This window comes from Artibeus jamaicensis, unplaced genomic scaffold, assembly GCF_021234435.1.
Source record: "Artibeus jamaicensis isolate MK-2021 breed Jamaican fruit bat unplaced genomic scaffold, CSHL_Jam_final contig_391, whole genome shotgun sequence".
NCBI lineage: Eukaryota > Metazoa > Chordata > Mammalia > Chiroptera > Phyllostomidae > Artibeus > Artibeus jamaicensis.
The window spans coordinates 31,233,806-31,253,738 of NW_026521814.1; the positions used below are offsets into that span (position 1 = coordinate 31,233,806).

Genomic DNA, 19,933 nt, shown 5'->3' on the forward strand with positions numbered 1-19,933 from the left:
CATCCCAAAAGGATTTTAAATTACAATAATATTGTATCTGAGAATAGTTGGTAAAGTATAAATGTAAAATGTACAGTAAAACAAAAAGTAAAAGAACAAAAATTCTGAAATTTCACAATTTTGCAAAGAAGTAACTCAAGTTATAAGATTTAGATGACAGAGCTCTTATCCATATTTTTTTAAGTAAGCAAGAAGGTTTATAAAAGCAGTTTAATAGCAAAGTGTCCTGTGGCCAAGAATTTTTTTTACTGTCTATCATAAACATCAAAATAGGCTTTATTTAGAAGTTGGAATATGATGACACAGCACCGACACTGAGAGCTGTATCAGTGGGGTGCTTTAAATCCAAAGAATCTACCAGAGTCCTGGCTGGTGTGGCTCAGTGGATTAAGTGCCAGCCTGTGCACTGAAAGATCACTGGTTCGATTCCTGTCAGGGCACATGCCTGGGTTGCCAGCCAGGTCCCCAGATGGGGACCTGAAAGAGGCAACAGATCCATTATCTTTCACATATCAGTGTTTCTCCCCTTCTCTTTCTCCCTCCCTTCCCCTCTCTCTAAAAGATAAATTTTTGAAATCTTAAAAAAAAAAAGCATCTACCAGAAAGGTAACAGCACTCTACTGCAGCATTTATAAGTGTGGTAATGAACGTGCTTTTCACCAAATGAGATCTCTGAATGGGATCTGTATACTCCATCTTCTTAAAGACAAAAGCCTGGGTCTGCAGCATAGGACTCTACCTTGCATTTCAAGTCCATACAGTAATGAGAGGCAGTTATACTTTAGAGAATAAGATAAAAAATTAATCACAGTATGAATTTTATCAGAGTATCACCAAATTTAGGTTGTAGGTTACCTCCTCATAACTCCTCAAAGCTATATATTTTTAATGGGACATACTTTAAATATTAAATAAAAGTTGTATATCGCTGTGAGTCAATCTGTTTAACCGAAATCATCTTACATGAATGACAAAACAGAGAACATAAATGATCAGCCTCCTGCAAGTCACTGGCATGAATACCTAAATTCTGAGAAGGATTTTAAGCAGTTTAAAAAAAACACCAAAGCTAATTACCACCATGGCCAATTGCCCCAAACAGAATAGCTGAGAACATTACTAAATACTTCTCTCATCATGGAAGAAATGATGAGCTAGAATTTTTTATTGAATTATTTCTAATTATGTGATTTGTTAATGGGCAGACAGAAATCACAAGGCCAGAGGTAAAGTGAAATCATATTTTTCTCACTGCCCTCAGAGGTTTTTATCAAATGCTTCCTACTCAACTCCTAGACATCCAGCAAATCAAATAGGGTCTTCACACTCTATGAAGCTACACAGAGACAAAAACTCCACCAGGTGACTTTCATGTGAGCCATGATTACATATTTACGTGTGTGTTCAGAATAACACACATTTATGACAATATAAACAAATATAAGAAATACAGAACTGTAAACATTTGTATTAGGTATTTTCATAAGCATCTAATAGACAAGGAAGTAAGATAAGCATTATTTTTCATTTGGCAGAAGTAGTGTTTCAGGTTTTGCTGTGTGTGAACGCACAAATGCATGTGTTCACACACATATATGACAATTTAATTTTATGAAGCTGAGGAGGGAAAAGTATAGGGAGCTTGTTAGAGATTTGTGTTGGCCCAGCCAGCCTTTCACACTTTGGCCCGTCCAGCTCTAATGAGGGTTGAAATACAGTTAACAGCAATTTTGGGTAGCTTTTTTAGCTCTTTTTTGAGAGCCACGGAATTTTTTGTAATAGCAGCTTGTTTGTTAAAAGTTTGCTCCAAGGCCTAAAATTTCTAAATATGCGCCTTTTTTCAACATTGCCCTTATAAAGAAAAAACTGCCAAGAGCATCCCAAACATGAGCGTTTAATTAAAGAAGGAAAAGTAGGGAGGAAAAAAAAAAAGAGAGAAAGAGCCAAGGAAAGAAACCAAAGAAGCAAGACAAGGCAAGGGGTCATTTTAAACACTTTCAATGGGGAGAATGTCAAACTTTCAAAGCAAGAAAAACTCAGCTCCAGACAACATACGTCTTTTAACCATCCTCCCTCAAGAAAAAGTGTGATTTCTTAAATTCACAAGGTTATGATTGAGCTTACTAATTGCTTATTTGAAACCATAGTATTTGCAGTACTTATAGGGTTAGAATTGACATTAAGTTTAGCAAAACAAAAAATAGTTATGCATTAATTTGCATCAAACATATGTTTAAATTTTTTTTTAATTTAAGAACATGGAAAACACATAGATTCAAAGACTTGGTACATCAACCAAGTACAATACATAAATCTGTATGGCTCCTGATTTGAATAAGCAAATGCTAAAAAAAAAAATTATAAAACAATAGGAAAATTTGAGTCTTGACTAGATATTTCACGATTTTAAGGAATTACCTTTTTAAAAAATCATACTAGTATTGTGGTTATGTTTTTTAAATAAGCTTTATCTTTAAGAGACACTTAGTAAAATATTTGTAGATAAAGTATGAGGTCTAGAATGAGCTTTAAAATAACCCAGTGGGGGAGAGGTGAGAAATGGGTGGAGGCCGAGATGAAACAAGATTGACCATGAATAGTTAAGTTTAAGTGATGAGTTCCTGAGCATGTAATAACACTAGTCTCTCTACTTTGTATATGTTGCTTGTTTCCATAATAAAACATTTTAGGGATTTAATTTAAGAACAGAGCATTTCAAGTGCTAAACAATTTAAATGAAAGTAAACTCATTTTTAATGATAAAACTTATTTTAAAAGTAGTTTCTTCCCTGGCTGGTGTGGCTCAGTGGGTTGAGTGTTGGCCTGAGGACCAAAGTGTCCGAGGCTCAATTCCCACTCAGGGCACACGCCTGGGTTGTGGGCCAGGTCCCCAGTTGGGGGCATGTGAGAGGCAGCCACACACTGACGTTTCTCTCCCTCTCTTCCCCTCTCTCTAAAAATAAATTAGTTTTAAAACTGTTTTTAAAGTAGTTTCTATATAAAGGTCTTCCAATTAAATGTAAAAAGCTGGTCCATTGCAAAGTTTATAATAATAAGTTTATCATATATAACATAATTACAAATAAATTATAAAAAATTAAGCCATTCCTTTTTATATAAATATCCTCACTACTTTGGTTTTAAATCTTATTCTATTTATTCTTATCCTTGATTCTATGAACTAGAAATTATTCTCCCTACATACAATGCATTCAAACAGATAAGGTCAAGATAAACACTGACAAAATATTTCTAAGTTCTGACCAGAAGAATTCGGGTCCCAGCAGTCCCATGAGTACCTTCTAAATAACTACCTTTTATGATTCTAAAAGTTCTTATTGGAGTGTTCTGCCACTGTGAGCACAGCCAAAACATCAAGTATGGAATGATGACATGGAATGATCTGGAAATGATAATAGCTGATCAATAAGGAGTCAAATTACATTTCTGTTCTGATAAAAACAGTTAATTCATGAATGGGGGCCAACCTCCCAATGATGCCAAGAAAAAAATCCTTCATGGATAAGGTTTACCAAACTTTTCATTCAATCAACAAACATTTTGTGAATTCTTGTAAGCTGCACACTGTGCTATGTACCACTGTTATACGGAAACAAAATAGCTCCTGTTCACGAGTCCAAACCTAATTATTAAAGAAAGTAAACTGGTACTTTCTAGGAAGCATACACTATTTCTTCAGGGTAATAAATAATACCCAGTTCACTTATTCATTCTTCCAACACGTACTGAATGCCTGTAAGTGCCATCTAAGTTCCATGAAAGCGAGACTTTTTTTCTCCAGTTCATTATCACCAGAACCTAGAAGAGTGGCTGGTACATGGTAGGCACTTAATACTGCTGAATTAATTATTTTCAAGATCACAATTACTAAGGAATAATTTAAAGAAATGGTTTTCTAAGAGCTGAGGAGTTTCACCAATAAAAATCCAAGCCAACAAAAGGACTATTTTTAAAATGGAGATAGCAAAGGACAGAAGTGGCAAGTAAACAGCTTTCCTTTAATGAGGAAAAAAGCAAGAGTTTTCTAGAACTTTTAAAGATTTTATTTACTTATTTTTAGAGATAGGGGAAGGAAGGGAGAAAGAGAGGGAGAGAAACGTGGATGTGTGCTTGCCTCTCTCGTGCCCTCAACTGGGGACCTGGCCTGCAACCCAGGCATGTGCCCTGACTGCAAATCCAACGGGGGACCTTTTGGTTCACACACTGACACTCAATCCACTGGGCCACACCAACCAGGGCAAGAGTTTTCTAGAACTTTTCATCCATCATTCCTATCTTGCCATCTACTTTTAAAAACTAACAAGAGAGCAAGGAATTCCAAAGTATTTTTTCAGGAATAAAATGAACATTTAATTATAAATTAGCACCAAAATTATAAATAAATTTTTTGTGTATTTCTTGTCTTTGAACCTAAGTATTAGATATTTTGAGCATAAAGGGACAAAAATCAACTAATAATCTATACACTAAACTTTTGACATGTAACTGAACTACCAAATGTAAGCTTCATGAACGCAAGATTTTTTTTTTCAGTTTTTTATCCACAAAACCTAGAATAGTGACTGGCACATGATAGGCACTTAATACTGCTGAATTAATTATGTTGAAGATCAGAATTACTAAGCAATATGCTTTATTTTCATATCAGTAATCATTCTGGCCTTGTAAGCAAGAATTATATAATTGTATATTTGAATTACTTGATCTTCAGCAGATAATAATTATTAGGTTTGCTTTGTTTGCTTGTTTACTTATTTGTTTTTAATGAGGTCTGTGTCTCTTAACCTTGAAAAAGTATCTCTATGTATAATTTATCATTACCAAATAAATATAATTATTTTTTTCAAAAGCACCCCACCCAAAAAGTCCTAACTTGTGCTTACTTCAGCAGCACATATACAAAAAATCCTGCCTTTCAGGGCTTCTGTCAAAAAGTGAAGCACAAGCATTAAATAAGAATCCACTCTTCCCCAGCTATAAGCTCTCCATGGCCAGGTCTGCCACAGGACGGCCCTGTGGCTAAGGACCCTGGCTCTGGAAGTGAATCACTGGACTCAGCTCTCCCACCCACTAGCCCTATACCACTGGGAAAGCTACTTCCCCTCTGTATTTGCCTCAGTTTCCTCATCTGTGGAATGGGAGACACACCATTCAAAGAGCTGTTTGAGAATTCAGTGACTTAGTAATTGCAAATCTTTAGAATAGTGCCTGACAGACAGTAATTGCTTAATTAATGTTACCTAGTACTACTAATAAGAATCTAAGAAATCCCTTGATTTTATATCAATGGAGCTTATTAATGACCTCTTGACTCTTTTTTAAAAATCGTAAACTGAAAAAGCAACAGAAATGCCTCTGCACCATGTGTAAGTTTTCACATTTACAGATTAATTAGGGACAAAGTAAACTGATCATCAACATTGGGGAATGAGGTAAAAACAACTTCCTGCTTTTAAAGAGAAGAATTCACTGAAGTAGAATTTCATACTTATATGTTGTTTACTGATTAGAAAGAGGAGAAAATCCCACTTAATCTCCCCACACCCTGTTGACATAGTTCCTGTCCTTTTTTCTATGCATACATGTGAAATTTTATATAACTAAGACTGTATATCTGCTTGATTCACATAACATTATAGTAAATGCATCTGCCATCCCTACTGGCAAGTACTAACAGCTACTTAAATTGGTAGGATAAAAAACCCTCTGAACAATGTACAGAGATCCATGGCTGTTACCAAAAGTCTTATTGAGCAGAACTGAAAGAATAAAAAGAGAAGTCAGAAGAATAAAGGAAGTGATGACTTCAAATTGGGAAGGGAGTTTCTGCATGGACTCATAGTCTACTGTATAATGTAAAATGTAATTGCTGTTCATTAGACCTTAACCTACCTATTCTGGAAAAAGCAAAGAGCCTGCCATCTCTCAGCTTCTTGCATATGCCAAACAGCAGATCAGATGAATCTTGCATCTTATATCCTTGAGAATCACAGAGTTAATGGTATGTATGCTAGGAAATGCAGGGTTTGGGTAAGTTTGAAGCATAGTGCCCAGGATTTATTATAATATCTCATGCTTTTATCTCTCTTGGGTCCCAATATCTGGTTTGAAATAAAGAAGGTTACTATTAAAAATGAGGGTAGGGGTAGAAGTCGGAAATCCATGAATTCCACTGTAGTGGAATTTCTATCTTTAGAAGCAAATATCCTTTATCAATCTCTTCAGCTCACCTGGAGAGAACTGCCCTCTCAGAAAAGAAACTGACTCTCCCACACTCACAAGAACATGGGTCCAGGAAGTCCAAGGAGTATCACTCCAAAATAATGACACTGCGAACATCTTTTTTAAAAGCAATCTGAATACTACTCTGGCTCAATTATTTGAAACTCTTTTCTGGTCAAAATGAAAAATCATGTTTCAAGAGCCTCAATTTTTAATAAGCTCAAACAATCCGCTATCCTTGCAGCTTGGCTTTGCCCAACTTTTCCCGCACAGGAACAAGAGGCTCAGGTATACTCAGTATCTATACTGCAAATGAATTCGCCAATGACTTCCCCACCTTCGGAAAATTTCCTAAACACCAATGAACAAAACCAACACAAAACAAAACAAAACAGAAAACAAGAGATGTGAAACCTCAGGCCTTGCCCATGTGAATGTTCTACTGCCTTTTCTAGCTGTTCCCCACTCTGGTGTTTGTCCAGCACATGGACTACCACCTGCCTTATCAAGCATTCTGTTTGTTCTATGACAAACATGCAGCAAACTGTACACGTTTGATGATCTAAATGACAAGAAAGATCTAACATTTTCATTTTAAAGTAAACAGTTTTAAGTTTCTCTATTTACGCAAATCAGAGATTGGTAGCCTACTTTAAAACAAAATAAACAAACTGTGACTTTTGTCTCCCTCTGTGAGATGACAGTATAGGACCTAGTGATAAAACTTTTGCTTACCTACAAAATAAAGTATATCTGTGATCTAGAGTTCCTTCAGAATGTTGATTCAACTTGCTTAAAAGTGTAATAGTATTTTTTAAGCATGTTTTTCAAAAACTTTGGGAAAGCAAATACTTGCTTTTGACTTTTCCGCTGTTTAATCCTCCACTGTAGATGATATTTCTTGCTAGTGCATCTCACCTGGGTGTGCAGAACTCTCGGTTCATATCACTGAATGGAACAGTGTGGCTCCCTAGTGCAAATTTCCTGAGCGGCCCTTCCCTGAGCCTGTGCCAAGAATCAAATCTTGGCCACTTAGTGCTCTGTGCTCCACATGTGAGCTCACGGCGCGTTGAGCAGCCGTGCTAACTGAGATGGATAGCCCTGTCAAACAGGAAGCTGGCACACCAGGATGCAAGCAGTGGGATACAATGACCTTTACATTCAGAGAAAAATATCCCTAAAATGGCATGAAAAGTTTATGGGGGAAAGGGGGTGTTCTTTTATTTCATTTAGGCAGATAGCATGAAATAAAAGCAATGGTGCCAGTATGCAATTTGCTCAAGATCAGATCTTAAATCCCTCTCACAAGAAGGAAAGTCCTCAGAGAAAGAAAATGAATCATCCTTTATTACACTGCTTTCAAAGCAGCAGACTCTACAATTCAGCTGTACTGCGGCACCAGATAGGCCAAGTGCTCCAGAATATACTTGTACTCACAGTAATCTCTGGGACACTACCTGGCCTGGGGAAGTATTCTGGTCCCCCCAGTCTGATGGGTTGCTATCTTTACAGAACTAAGATATAATTTAAATACTTAATTACAGCATTTTTTTAAAAAAAGTAATGATCTGCTTACAGAATCAGAATCAAATCCTGGTTTAAATACTATGTCTTTGGTCACCATATTTGTAACTTTGCATAAATGCCTTAATCTCTCAGAGTTTCCTTATCTAAATAAATAGACTCTCTGACTAACAGTTCTTAGGAGGACTTACGTAAAGAAGAACTCGTTTAAAAAGTAGCAAAGATCCTTGGCACATACACAAATGTTAAGATGGTAATTTATAGGAACATACATAGGAAATGAATATATAAAACAAAACCTGGAAGTCACATGCTTCTCTTTTCATACACTATTATTATAAACTATACAATTCAATCGACTCAGCTGAAAAACAAGAATAATCATTCCATTTGGGTCAAAAAATGTTCTATTTTTCAAGGTTTGGGGGCATTTTTGTTGTTATTTGCTTTGTCAATTCTTTGGCAGAAAGAACAATGGCTATGTTTCAGAATGCAGCAACACAAGCTCTCAATGGGCTCCCCAGTGCTGTACAGTAAACGCTCAAATAATGACGCCGTTTTAATATTTTATTAAATAGGTAAGAGGAATTAATTACAAAGAAAGTGAGTTTTTTTTTTTAAATGAATGGGCTACAGAGCAGTTTTCAAAGATACAAAAGTATGGTCAGATGCATCTATTTTTTTTTCTATTTAATGAAAAGCTGATTGTAAAGTACAAATGCTGCAGTAAATACATTTTAAAAACTGAATGCCCATAAATCATGTATTAAAGTTTGATAAGGTAGGAGTCAAACATCTCAGCACGGGGTCAAAAAATACCAATATGGAAACATAGGAGAAAATAATAGAGTTATCAATGCAAAACAAACAAACAAACAAAAAGCCCTGTGGTGACCACTATGAAATAAAAGGTGATTTTGGTCACTCTAGAGATGCTGGTCAAATACTTCCTACAGCAACCAGCAAACATGACTCTGCAAAAAACATTCAGCCTGCCATTCACTGTTTGGAAAAGATGCTAAATTTGACCATTCTCCTCCAACCCCTGTGTGGAGAATTATTTCGGGGAGCACATTCTTCCCCAAATCATGACAGACAAAAGGCATGAACAGGAGAGGAGAGAGGCATTAATACCTTGTGCCTGGGCCGCGGAGCTGTGGGAGTACCCCAGGGCCAGGAGCGCAGTCTCCACCAGCTGGCTAAAAAGCACGTCTTTTCGAACCAGGACAAACTCCGCATGTTCTTCTCTGTTGTCATATTCGAGAGAGCCATCCAGCTGCTCCACCACACAAAAGACGGGTATCATCAAACCTGGAGGGACACGATTCGAGAGCAAAACACAAACATTACAAAGCAAATCTCAGTCACCATGATGGGAAGGGAAGAGACAGTTATAAAAGTCATTCATCTGTGATCGACAGTGGTTTAGATTAAACAAGCCTCTTAGTCAGATGGGCTTAATGGGAAAGCTGTGGGGCTTTTTTCTCCATTATTTTTTTTTTAATCAAAAAGCCAAAATCCATGCTCTTCACTTTCTGTCCTCACACAAACATACACTTTCTTTGAAGTTAAGCTCTTCCACAGAATCACAATCCATTGATTGTGATTGGCATGAAGTTTCTCTACTTTTATTTAGATCCCCTTAAACATATTCATGTCAACTTGGACTGTTCTTTACATCATCCAACTACCTCCATTATTACTACCAGACTGAAACAGAACTGCCCCCGGCCATGGCAAGAACCCTCAGATTCTAGTCATTAAAAAGTAAAGTGCACCCATCAGAGGTGTCCTGACTGAGAGACCTCGAGTTCAGAGGTGGCACACAGGTGAGGTCAAGGTGATCTTCTAGACACTCACACCCTTCATTCACGTCTATGGTTTATCACTAACTCTTAATCAGGACTCATATTTTCAGATCAGATCTGCTTTTGTCTGGAAATGTTATAAATTACCTACTAGGGTGGCCCATTTGACTTCAGGGCCTATGCTATTATGTGAATCTGTACAAAAAAGTCAATAGGCATTTAAAGAAGTTTCTTCTGTATCTGTTATTTTTCTAAATCCTGATAAATAGGTTATCAATTAGCCTGGAAACACCCTGTTCATTAAGGTCCTAACTGATATTTAACTTGTGTCAAAATATACATCAAAATACAAAGCTTTGTCTTTTAAAAAATTATTAGTTTATACATTAACACTCATTACCACTGGAAAGGGATTATCTCTTCTTGTGTTTCCAGAGAAAAGAAGTAAACTACCCTAAAGAATAAAGCAAATTAGTCTACTTGAAAATCTGTTGAAATCTGTTGTCACTGAAATATTTCTCTGCTTTGTATCAAAGTGTGAAAAGCTAAAAAATGTTTAATTTGCCAAAGATTTTTATAAACTGTTTTTTATTTTTTTTAAATTTAAATCTAAACATAGCCAAGGCATAAGAAGATCAAAGTTTTACCAACATACATATAACAAACACGGACTCTGTCCTATGCAGGCCACACAAATTAGTGGGTTATGGAATAACAATCTCCTCTGGGTCTTCTCTTTGTGCAAGAAAAATCAAAACTTAAGAAGGATGGACGGCAGAGGCATGGGGGAGATGGAGGGTTCACTCGTCATTGTGAAGGCACTTCACAATGAATATAACGCCTCTGTGTAAAATGACTTAAAGAATGCATAGGAGTTTTTCTAGAAGCCCCTCCCTGCTGCCCGGACCCTAGAAGCCTCCTGACTCACTCTGATCTGGAGAGAAGAGGGTGGGAGCAGACACTCTGCAAACTACCAGGTCACAGATTTAGATTTTTGTTCTGAAGATAATGCAATGGTACGACTGGTTCCCATGTGCTAATTATTATTATTAAAGATGATAAATATTGGGTATAATTATTAAATATAATCATTATTAGCAATAATAATACTCATTAAGAATTGTTATCATTAAAGACCATGGTAATTATTATTAAGCCTGCACAACAGTCTAACAAGTCACACCTTATCATTCTCGGGACGGCCATTGACTCAGTGTTCATTCCTAAGAACAACAAACCAGCATGATTGTTTATAGCAAATATACTATCTATGGTATAGATTTATGGAAAATAGGAAATAAGGATGAAGTGGACTGTTTCGGACACAGAATCAAATTAGTTCTGGCCACATGGTGCCTTATAAAAATTATTGTTAATCGCGACCAGTACTGAGAAGCAAATCAAATGCTTATTTATGTTCAGTTTATTCCCCAATGTACATAAGACATGTAATGAATAATAAAAATCATATGTCCTCCGAATTATCTCTGGGGTCATCCATTTTCCGATTTGTATTCCCTGAACACCTACTGTGTGCCAGGTATCCCTGTGGCAGCAGGGATACAAGTAGACCAAGTCTGCTGTGGCCCCTGCCCTCTGCAGCCACAGGTGTTGTAAAATCTTCCTGAGCAAGCAGAATGACAATTTATAGGACCCATTCCTGAGAGTCCGTACCAGCAGGGACTAGCCCCCACTTAGACCCTTTAACTCTTCCACACTGGTATACAGTCTTTGTCTGAGGTAGCAGGTGGGTTTCTACTTTTAATGATTTAAATATATGCACACGCAGGGCCATGTAGTCAGTGGTACCATAAGCTACTTTACCGCTAATATCTGTGTGTACATAGGTTTTGATGCCGAGAATTCACGTGCAGTTCCTAATGTCAATACCTGAGTGTCACACATCTGGGAGTTACAGATAAAACCCTCACATGAGTCCTGTTGCTCCATGCACTATCACGCCTTTATCACTTAGGAACCATAAATCCTCCTCAAGTGTACGGTCAACTGAAAAAACGTAAGGCCCTATTAATTCTTAAAAATATTAACAGTTCGATGAATGTGATATAAAATAAAATATTAAAGCACAAGGGTCTACTCCATGTGGGACCTTATACTTTGAAACCATCAATGATGGAAATCTTTCCTAAACATTTCAGTCCAGTGACTGAAGGAAGCAATTGTCATCTGACATGACAACCATAACTCCTTACAGCCAAAAAGCAAACACTCATCCCTCATATGCATCACCTATGTTTTCAGAAAGAAAAACACAAGGACTTTGAGGTAATTTACAAAATAAAACAATATTAACCAGAAGAGTATAATAGGTCTGTTCTAAAAGCCTGTATGTACATCAGAGAATATCATAAACAGAATTTAATCCCTAGAAAAATAAACCTCCTTACTAGAATTTCACTGATCTAAACAATTATAAATTTCTACAATGAAATGCTACTTTTACAAAAAAAAAGGGAAGACAAGAAAAATATATTCAATTACTAGTGACAATGACAAAAGAAATAAAAACCAGTACAATTGAGGCCACGTGTGGGGAAAAAGAAAATTAATGTATAGATTCTGAAAGCCTCTGCAAAGAGTAAATCCTTGGGGAAGAAAACAATAAAAGGACGAGTAGAAATATATGCCACAAAAAGATATTTATCCATTTGGTCCTCCGACTCTCTCCAGACACAAAGAGATAAAAAAGAAAAAAGAAAAAGGTGACAATGGGTAAAAATAAAAGGAGAGTGTTTGTAAAGGACTGCAAGAAGTAAATTAAGAATGGGAAAAATTAAAAGCTAAGTTCAAATAAAGAGGAGTAATGTAAACCTAAAAGGTATTTACAACAAAATTTAGAAAAAATTTTTTCAATATAAAAGAAACTCTTGCTCTTGCTCTAGCCCTGTATCGAGAGCTTATGGCACTATTTTCCTTTGACTGAAGCACAGACCCATTTCCAAATGACCAAGTAGGGAACTTTGAACTTTGCATCGTAAGCCTCACTAAGCCTTTTACAGGTGCAGGTGGGGAGCAGGTAGTCTGATGTGGTGGACAGGCAGTGCCATGTGCAAAAACTACAGGTTGTTCTGACAGTGGGATGTGTGGTGAGTGAGCTCTGCTGTCACAGAGGCAGGAGAAGCACGACATGCTTAACCAGCTGTCATCAGTCATGCTGCTCAAATCATCCTTTTCATTATGACATTATTTCTGCAGTGTACGCAATTACAAAGTGTTAGCCTGGCCTTCACCACCGCAGCCCTGAGGACAGAGGCAGCAGAGCGATGGGTAAAGTGCGGGAGACTAGTTCCACTCAGGAGTCGGCACCTCCTGAATCCGATCCTGGCACTGCCACTGCTCTGCAGAGGGAAGGACCTTAGAAGATGTACCTGACCTCCTAGGCAAAGTGCAGGTAATAATATCGACATCACAGAGCGGTGGTGAGGATCAACAGTGTGACACAGGTAAGCTGTCTGACAGAGAGCCTTCGAACAGTGGAACCTCTTTGTTTTTCTTTTTTCAGAAGCGGTATTAACACCATTTTATAGAGGAAAAAAGAGACCGATAATTTTTTTCCAGGTCCCATAATCAATGCTCACGCTACTTAGTAAAAGGCATTTCTTCATAATGAAAATACTACTAATAATGACTGAGTGGCTTGATTATATAAGATACAAATAATAACTGCCTAACATATTCAATGTGCCCTGCACAGAAACAGTGAGTGTTATTAGAAGCACCGTACTTTCAAACTGCCTATCCAATACAACTAACTACTGCCTATCCAGACACTAACTACATGTGGCAACTGAACACTTGAAATATGACTAGTCCTGAACTGAGATATGATGTAAGTATAAAATATACACTCAATTTCAATGACTTAATACCAAAAAAGAAATAAGTATACCATGTTTTTTAAATTAACTGATGTAGAATATTCAGAACACACTGAGTTAAATACATTACATTATTTTCACTTGTTTCTACAACTGTTTTCAAATGAAGCTACTAGAATATTTTAAATTGTACATGAGACTCATGTTCTCGATCAGACAGGGCTGCTCTAAGCAGTCTGCCAAACACCAACATGCACAATGGTTTTTCCAACACAGGATAAATTCGTCAGAAGCTGGTCACTGGGACAACCGTGTTCCCTCTGTGTTCCGGATCTTGAGGACAAGTACACTGTTGGTGAAACTCCCAAATCTAGCATGGTATCTTCTCTGCATCATCAAACAAATTGTAGGCTATTCCTAACTATATTAACCCAACTTCTTTAATAAGGAGAGGGCTTTTTTCCCCCTTCCTTCATTTTAAAGAACAATTACAGCTTTCTGGAAATACCGCCACACCGTCATGAAGGTACCTGAGGACCCAGTATTCTTTACGGCTCTGGGTGTCTATCCTCAATGATAAAAGAAAGGTCAGCAGCACGGTGTCTCAGTGACAGGATTCCACGCCTTCCACAAAAGTTAGGACACAAAAGGACTTGTCATTGGCATAGCACCTTCTAACTTGCCATCAAGCACTCTCATATATCATCGTACCTTTATTATCTCCCCACATTTACCTTGTAAGGGGGTTATTCAACTTCTTCTTTAATAAATGAGGAAACTAAAACTATGAGAAAATAAATAACATACCCCCCCAAAAAAAAACCGAGGCAAAAGAAGAGAGTTCAGGTTAGCCAACTCAAGCATTCTGCCTTCCTAGGGGTCAAAAATAATACTCCCAAACTCACACCCATAGAAATCAGAAGGCCTAGCCTTTAGGAAAGAACCCTTGGCCACTTGCTATGTCCAGTCAGTGACCTGCATTACTTAGAAGTAAATTCACCTTTTTAGGGCCCGCCACCTGCGAGGCACTGTGCTGTTGGGCACAGAGGAGGGACCAAACACGGGCCTTCATCTTCAGTCCCTCACAGACAAAGACAGGCTCAAATCTCATGTGGGCGAGCATGGTTTCCAGCCTCCTGCCCAGCCCTTCTGAAGGGTCCACCCTCACTCTTGGACCTGCCCCTTGAATGACAGGAGCCGGTGTGAGATGAGAGGAGGCTGGCCCTTCTCCTCCTGTCTTTCAAAGAATTCATGCCAGGAACCACCTGTTTGAAGAAGGAAGGCAACCCCGTGGTCCTCTCCCTTGCCCCGTGGCTGCCAGTGTATCTGTCACCTAAGAAGGTCCTGGGACTAACTGAAGATCACAAAAGCTTCAGAGCAGGCAGAGCTTCTCATCTCTGCTCTTTGTATAAAACTGAACCTGGAGTGAAGCACCACACTCAGCAACTACCCACAATCAATAAATCATAGCACCCCTGGAACACAAACAAATGCTACCACGTAAACTGAGTGTATGGTACAGGGTCTTTCAGAGGACTGGGAGAGAAAGGAGGGAGGGCTAGCAGCTACCATTTCTTATTGCAAATTTACTAAAAAAAAAACCAAAAGAACCACTTAGTTGCTCTATAACCTGATATTCATTCTCTCTCTCTCCCCACCCCTTACACACACACTCAATCACATTCACACAGACAAGAGAAATAACTTGCCTCTAGGCACTTCTTCCAACCCAGCAACAATAAAAGCAGCAGAGCACCAAGAATTGCAACCAAAAACAAAGAAAAAATATGGTCAGTGTCCCTCACTTCCTCCCTGAAGCCATAGGCAAAATTTCAAAACAGATCGTATGCATTCATTCTACTCTCTCCTCTTCCCCGCCCTTGCTGTCCTCTCCCAAGCCCACCACCTCGGTAGCGAGGGCAGCCAGAGGGTCCACATTCCACCCCTCCACTCCCCCACCCATTCATCCCCCCAGGCGCTGAACTCAAAAATTCCAGAGATAAAAAGAGTGATAAACCTTGACTGTCCAGCCCTGTAATAGTGCCTTAATCTCCTCAGATACATTTTCTTTGGAAAAGAAACACATTGTATTCCACATTAACTTCTAATGGAAAGAACTTCAGGTAAAGAAATAAAGACATTTTATAACCAGTCTTGGAACCAGGAGAGCAAAAATTGGGGGTGGGGGGTGAGGGAGCACCCACAGGTGCGCCAGAGCTCCTCTAGGCTCCCCTGAACTGCTGCACTTTCCCAAGTTCCTCTGTATCCTTTGTTTGTGACCTACAGGTTCTCTGAAGGATTAATACACTTATTTTTGTTGGGGTTTTGTTTTTAACTCTTACTGAGAACGAAGGAGGAGCCCAGATAGAGGTGGGACAGCTGAAGACCTGGGTCATGCACAGGTGGAGAAATATAGTCAACACTAAATTATGGAGAAAGCAAAATTTGCTTAACAGTCACTCTAAGGAATAAATGGAGACACATGTGCAGAAATTCAATTTCATGTTCAGCCATGACCCACTTGCTTGTATCTCAAGATTAGATCTCCAACTAAAGTTCAATAATAAAGCTCCTGGATGCCTCCACCCCTGTAGGGAGGTGGGGTGCGAAGCAGGTAAGATTAGTTAGGAATATTTTACTCTCATAGTTCCCTGGTAAAACCAGAGTCTACTTTGCAGAACCCTGAGGTAGATCTAAACTTGGGAAGATGACAAGAAAAAGAGACCCAAGGTAGGGCTGGTGGGGTGAACTCTGGTCCTCTTCTCACTTACAACCCCGAAGGCTCCAACTGAAGTTGAAGCGCCTAGGAGGAGAGATCCGGTACTCCGGGACTGCGATTCCGGGCCTGTCCCCAAACCTTGGGAAGAGATCCCAATTCAACCTGAAGTCAGCTCTGAAGGCTGAAGGATGGACTCCAGGTCTCTGGATACTCTTCAGTTACAGAAACTTGCTGGCAGGATCGAGCTGGCCTGGCAATTTGCAAAGCAGGATTTCCCAGGCACACAGGATGCACATTGTGTGCCTGAGCTACACCTGGGAACCCAGCCACAGCAAGCCGGACCCAAGGAGCTAAACTCCCTGAGGTCAGAAATGCCCAGGTGGATGAGAGGACCACCTTTCCTTCTCCAACGTAGGCTGGACTTAGACCCAAGCGCCTTCAGTCCCGCACTCGCCTTTCCATCCCAGAGCCTGACTTTAGCAGGCCCAAAATAAATGCTGGCTCAGTTTAACAAAATGCTAATTCCAGTTAGACAGTAATAACCACCATTAATAGGTAGTGTTGGATCTGGTTTTTTCCCGTGACTCCCCAGTGGCTGAGCTCACCCACATCACTTTGGCCCTACTGCATTACATTCAGCTTCAGCAAAGGAGGAAATCTTTCCAAGAAAGGGTCCGCATCAGTGGATTCAGGAGCTCACTTCATGTTCCCCAGGGGAAACACATCAGACCACAGGGCTGTGCACAACCACTGTTGACAGAAACTGTCACCTCACCCCCAGGAGGGCACGGCAGTCAATTGGTGCACAACTCCAGTGGCTCACAACCCTATGCCCTGTGCCTGTACACACCCTGGAACCTGGCGTAGGGGGGGTGGGGGGGGCGGGGCGGGGAGTGGTGGGGAGAAGGGTCTTATCTGCAGTCCTGGGCCAAGTCCGACCTTGAAGGACTTCAACATCTTCCTTAAATGCAATAACCAGAGAGAGACCAAATGTCTACTGCTCCCAGATTTTTTTAAAAATTATTTTAAAAAGGAAAAAAGTGGAACATACAAGTTTGTGTATTATAAAAAGAGTTCAACACTAAATTCCTGAGGTTCTTTTCACAGGGGGTTACAAATGATTATACTGATAAGTCTTGAGACTCAATGGCATGTTAAATGACCTACACCATAATTCATTAATGTCAGGATTTCTGTCCTCCATTAGATAATTTTTTATTCTGGAAGTTTCTCAAAGGATAATTTTTTTAAATAATATTTAAGTGAAGATGCATTTGCCACTCCCCTCCTTCTCATTATGCTCTCTGGAAAAGCAATTTACAACTCCGAGTCCCATAAGTCAAAAAGGAGTCAATAAAATTGTCTTTATACAAACATCTGCTTCATCATCTCAGGTTTTGAGTTCCACCTAAATGTTATTTTATCTACTTTAACAATTACATTTTGAAAACCCTTGATTAATTTCTTGAGTGCAGTGGTAAAGAAAGGTTGACTGTACCGAGGTTCTCTAGCAAGGAATTAATAAAGGAATCAAGCACTCAGCTCCCAATAAGACAAGACTACCCAGATTTCTACTGGGAATATTTCATAGCGCAAGCATGTTTTCTTCAGGGAGTTTAACTCACCAAAATTATTAAAAATTGAGATCAAACACTGGTGCAAAGTCCCAAAGGAAATCATACTAGAGTGGAGAGATTTTTTTATCAAATAAAACCCTGAAAAGGTAAAGTTTTTATAGTGGAAAACAAAAGGCATTCTCTCGTACAAAAGGAAACCTTACTGTCTATATTTAAGGTTCAAACAGCAAAACATTTATAAACATTCAGTAGACATGTAAAAACCGTCCCTGTGAGATGAATGCAGATTTCACAAAGCCGGGCTCGGTCAGGCCGCCATCGCCCTCCCTTCCCCACCCCTGGAAGCCACTCTCCTTCACGGACCCAACAAATGCCCACACTGAGAAGTGACAGCAACCAAGGTCTTGAAAGGACTAACAGTGGGAGGAGAAAGACAAAGGACCGGAGGAGAGAGCAGAGAAGTCCAATCACAGTGTGTGTCCTGCAGTCCCCTGAGGGGGGCGCTGCGATCTCTGGACTGCAACACATAGGACATTATGATTGTGACTGAGACGAAGTTAATAAAACCCAACTCACAGATTAGGGACTCGGGCCCCCACCAATGGGCTACTCTCCAGACAAGATATTTTAAGTATATGTGTATCTGTGTAATTTATAGCAGTTACTTAAAGATGAAAGACAGAACAGAGAAAACTAGTGTATTTTTTTTTATTTTTAGACAACCACTTTGTAATTTACATAATTTCTAAAAGAAAATACTAAATTTAGTATTAAAAAAACCCTACGAGACCACTTCAGCCACTGCATATAAATCCAGTGAAAATCTTCTATTCATCCTTAACATTATCCAAAGGACACCACCCAGTCAGAGGAGGAGTGCTATTCCACTTTCAACTAACTTTAAGAAGTATCACCAAAGCCCAAGTTATCTGTCTCCTGCAAAAAAGTAATACGTCTAAATAATAAAATAATAATAATAGTAAGTTTCCATCATCCCCAAAGTGAAGGAAAAAAAAACTGGAAAATTACCACACGATTTTAAATTTGGGGTAATCCCAGATATCAAACATCTCAATTTCAAAAAGATCTCACTCCCCTTAGAGTCCCTGTATTCATAAATTCTTTAATTCTATAGTAATTTCTAAATCACAAAATAAAGCATAATAGCGTAATTTCTCCTCCTCCCATCAAAGGCAACAGTTTCAAAATAGGTCTACTCACACCAGCTCAACACAAAATAACAGAAAGACAGCTCAAAGACTCTTTTTCGAACTCTGCATTAAAGGAGAAAGGGATTCCTTTTGGGGTATGATATACGTTTGTGTGTGAACTTAAGGTGTGGTGTGGCCAAGGAAGACTACTAGTCTGCCAGGGGTGAGAGAGGATGTTTTATCTTAGCACCGTCTCAGCCCAGATCTAGATAAAGATGATAAAAGAAAGATACCTCATAGCTTCCACACATGTAAGTCCATTTCTTTATTTTGGTAACAGAAGTAGGACTGACAAACAGGTATGTTTTCAGAGAGCAAGCCTGTGTTTATTACATATACGAGAGGCTGGCTGTAAGCAAGTCAACTTCATTGAGTCGCAGTAAAGAAAGAAAGGAGCTGTATCTCAGAAGCTTCCCTTGGTTAGAAAGAACTGTCTCCCTCAAACCTGCTTTCAAGCTATACATCAATCTTCCATATAATTATGTTTGACATAATATAAGCTCTTGGCAGTTAACTTGTTTACAATAAATGCTTAGCTTGGGTACATGGACTGTATTTCAGTCTTATAAATATCAAACACAAACCTACAACAGTCCCATTATGAAGCTGAGAATTATTTTGCTATAAATCTTTTTATTGGGGGGCCAAGGGAATTACTTTGCAGCTTGTTTTCTACTAACCCCTTGGAACAGTGTGAAAAGGGGGACATTTGTACTCTGACCCTGTGCTAATTGGAATTCTATACATTTCCACAGGAGAATGTACGGTATCAATCCTGAACATGCAGGTGGGTCCCCAGACAGTTTTGCCATGGTGGCAAAAAATACACGTACAACAAAATGGTTCTTACTAAAAAGTCACAGCGTTTTCCTACAGCTCTTTTCTCCTTAAACTCTCTTGGGAACTAATGACCATTTGTGACGGCACTGGCAGGCTTTCAGTGGTAAGCTCCAGTTTGGGGAAATTTATAAGTTAGCTGTAAAAATGTGCTTGAGGCTCAAACTTACTATAT

At 38.9% G+C, this 19,933-nt stretch overlaps 1 protein-coding gene across 1 annotated transcript in view; it reads right to left on the bottom strand.

The window, feature by feature from the left end:
• Nucleotides 1-19,933, bottom strand: part of SATB2 (SATB homeobox 2) — a 175,445-nt gene that overhangs the window by 143,418 nt on the left and 12,094 nt on the right. Inside the window, exon 3 of the mRNA XM_037167591.2 lies at nucleotides 8,902-9,078. Within this exon, the coding sequence (XP_037023486.1) occupies nucleotides 8,902-9,078 (177 nt within the window). The remainder of the gene's footprint in view (nucleotides 1-8,901; nucleotides 9,079-19,933) is intronic.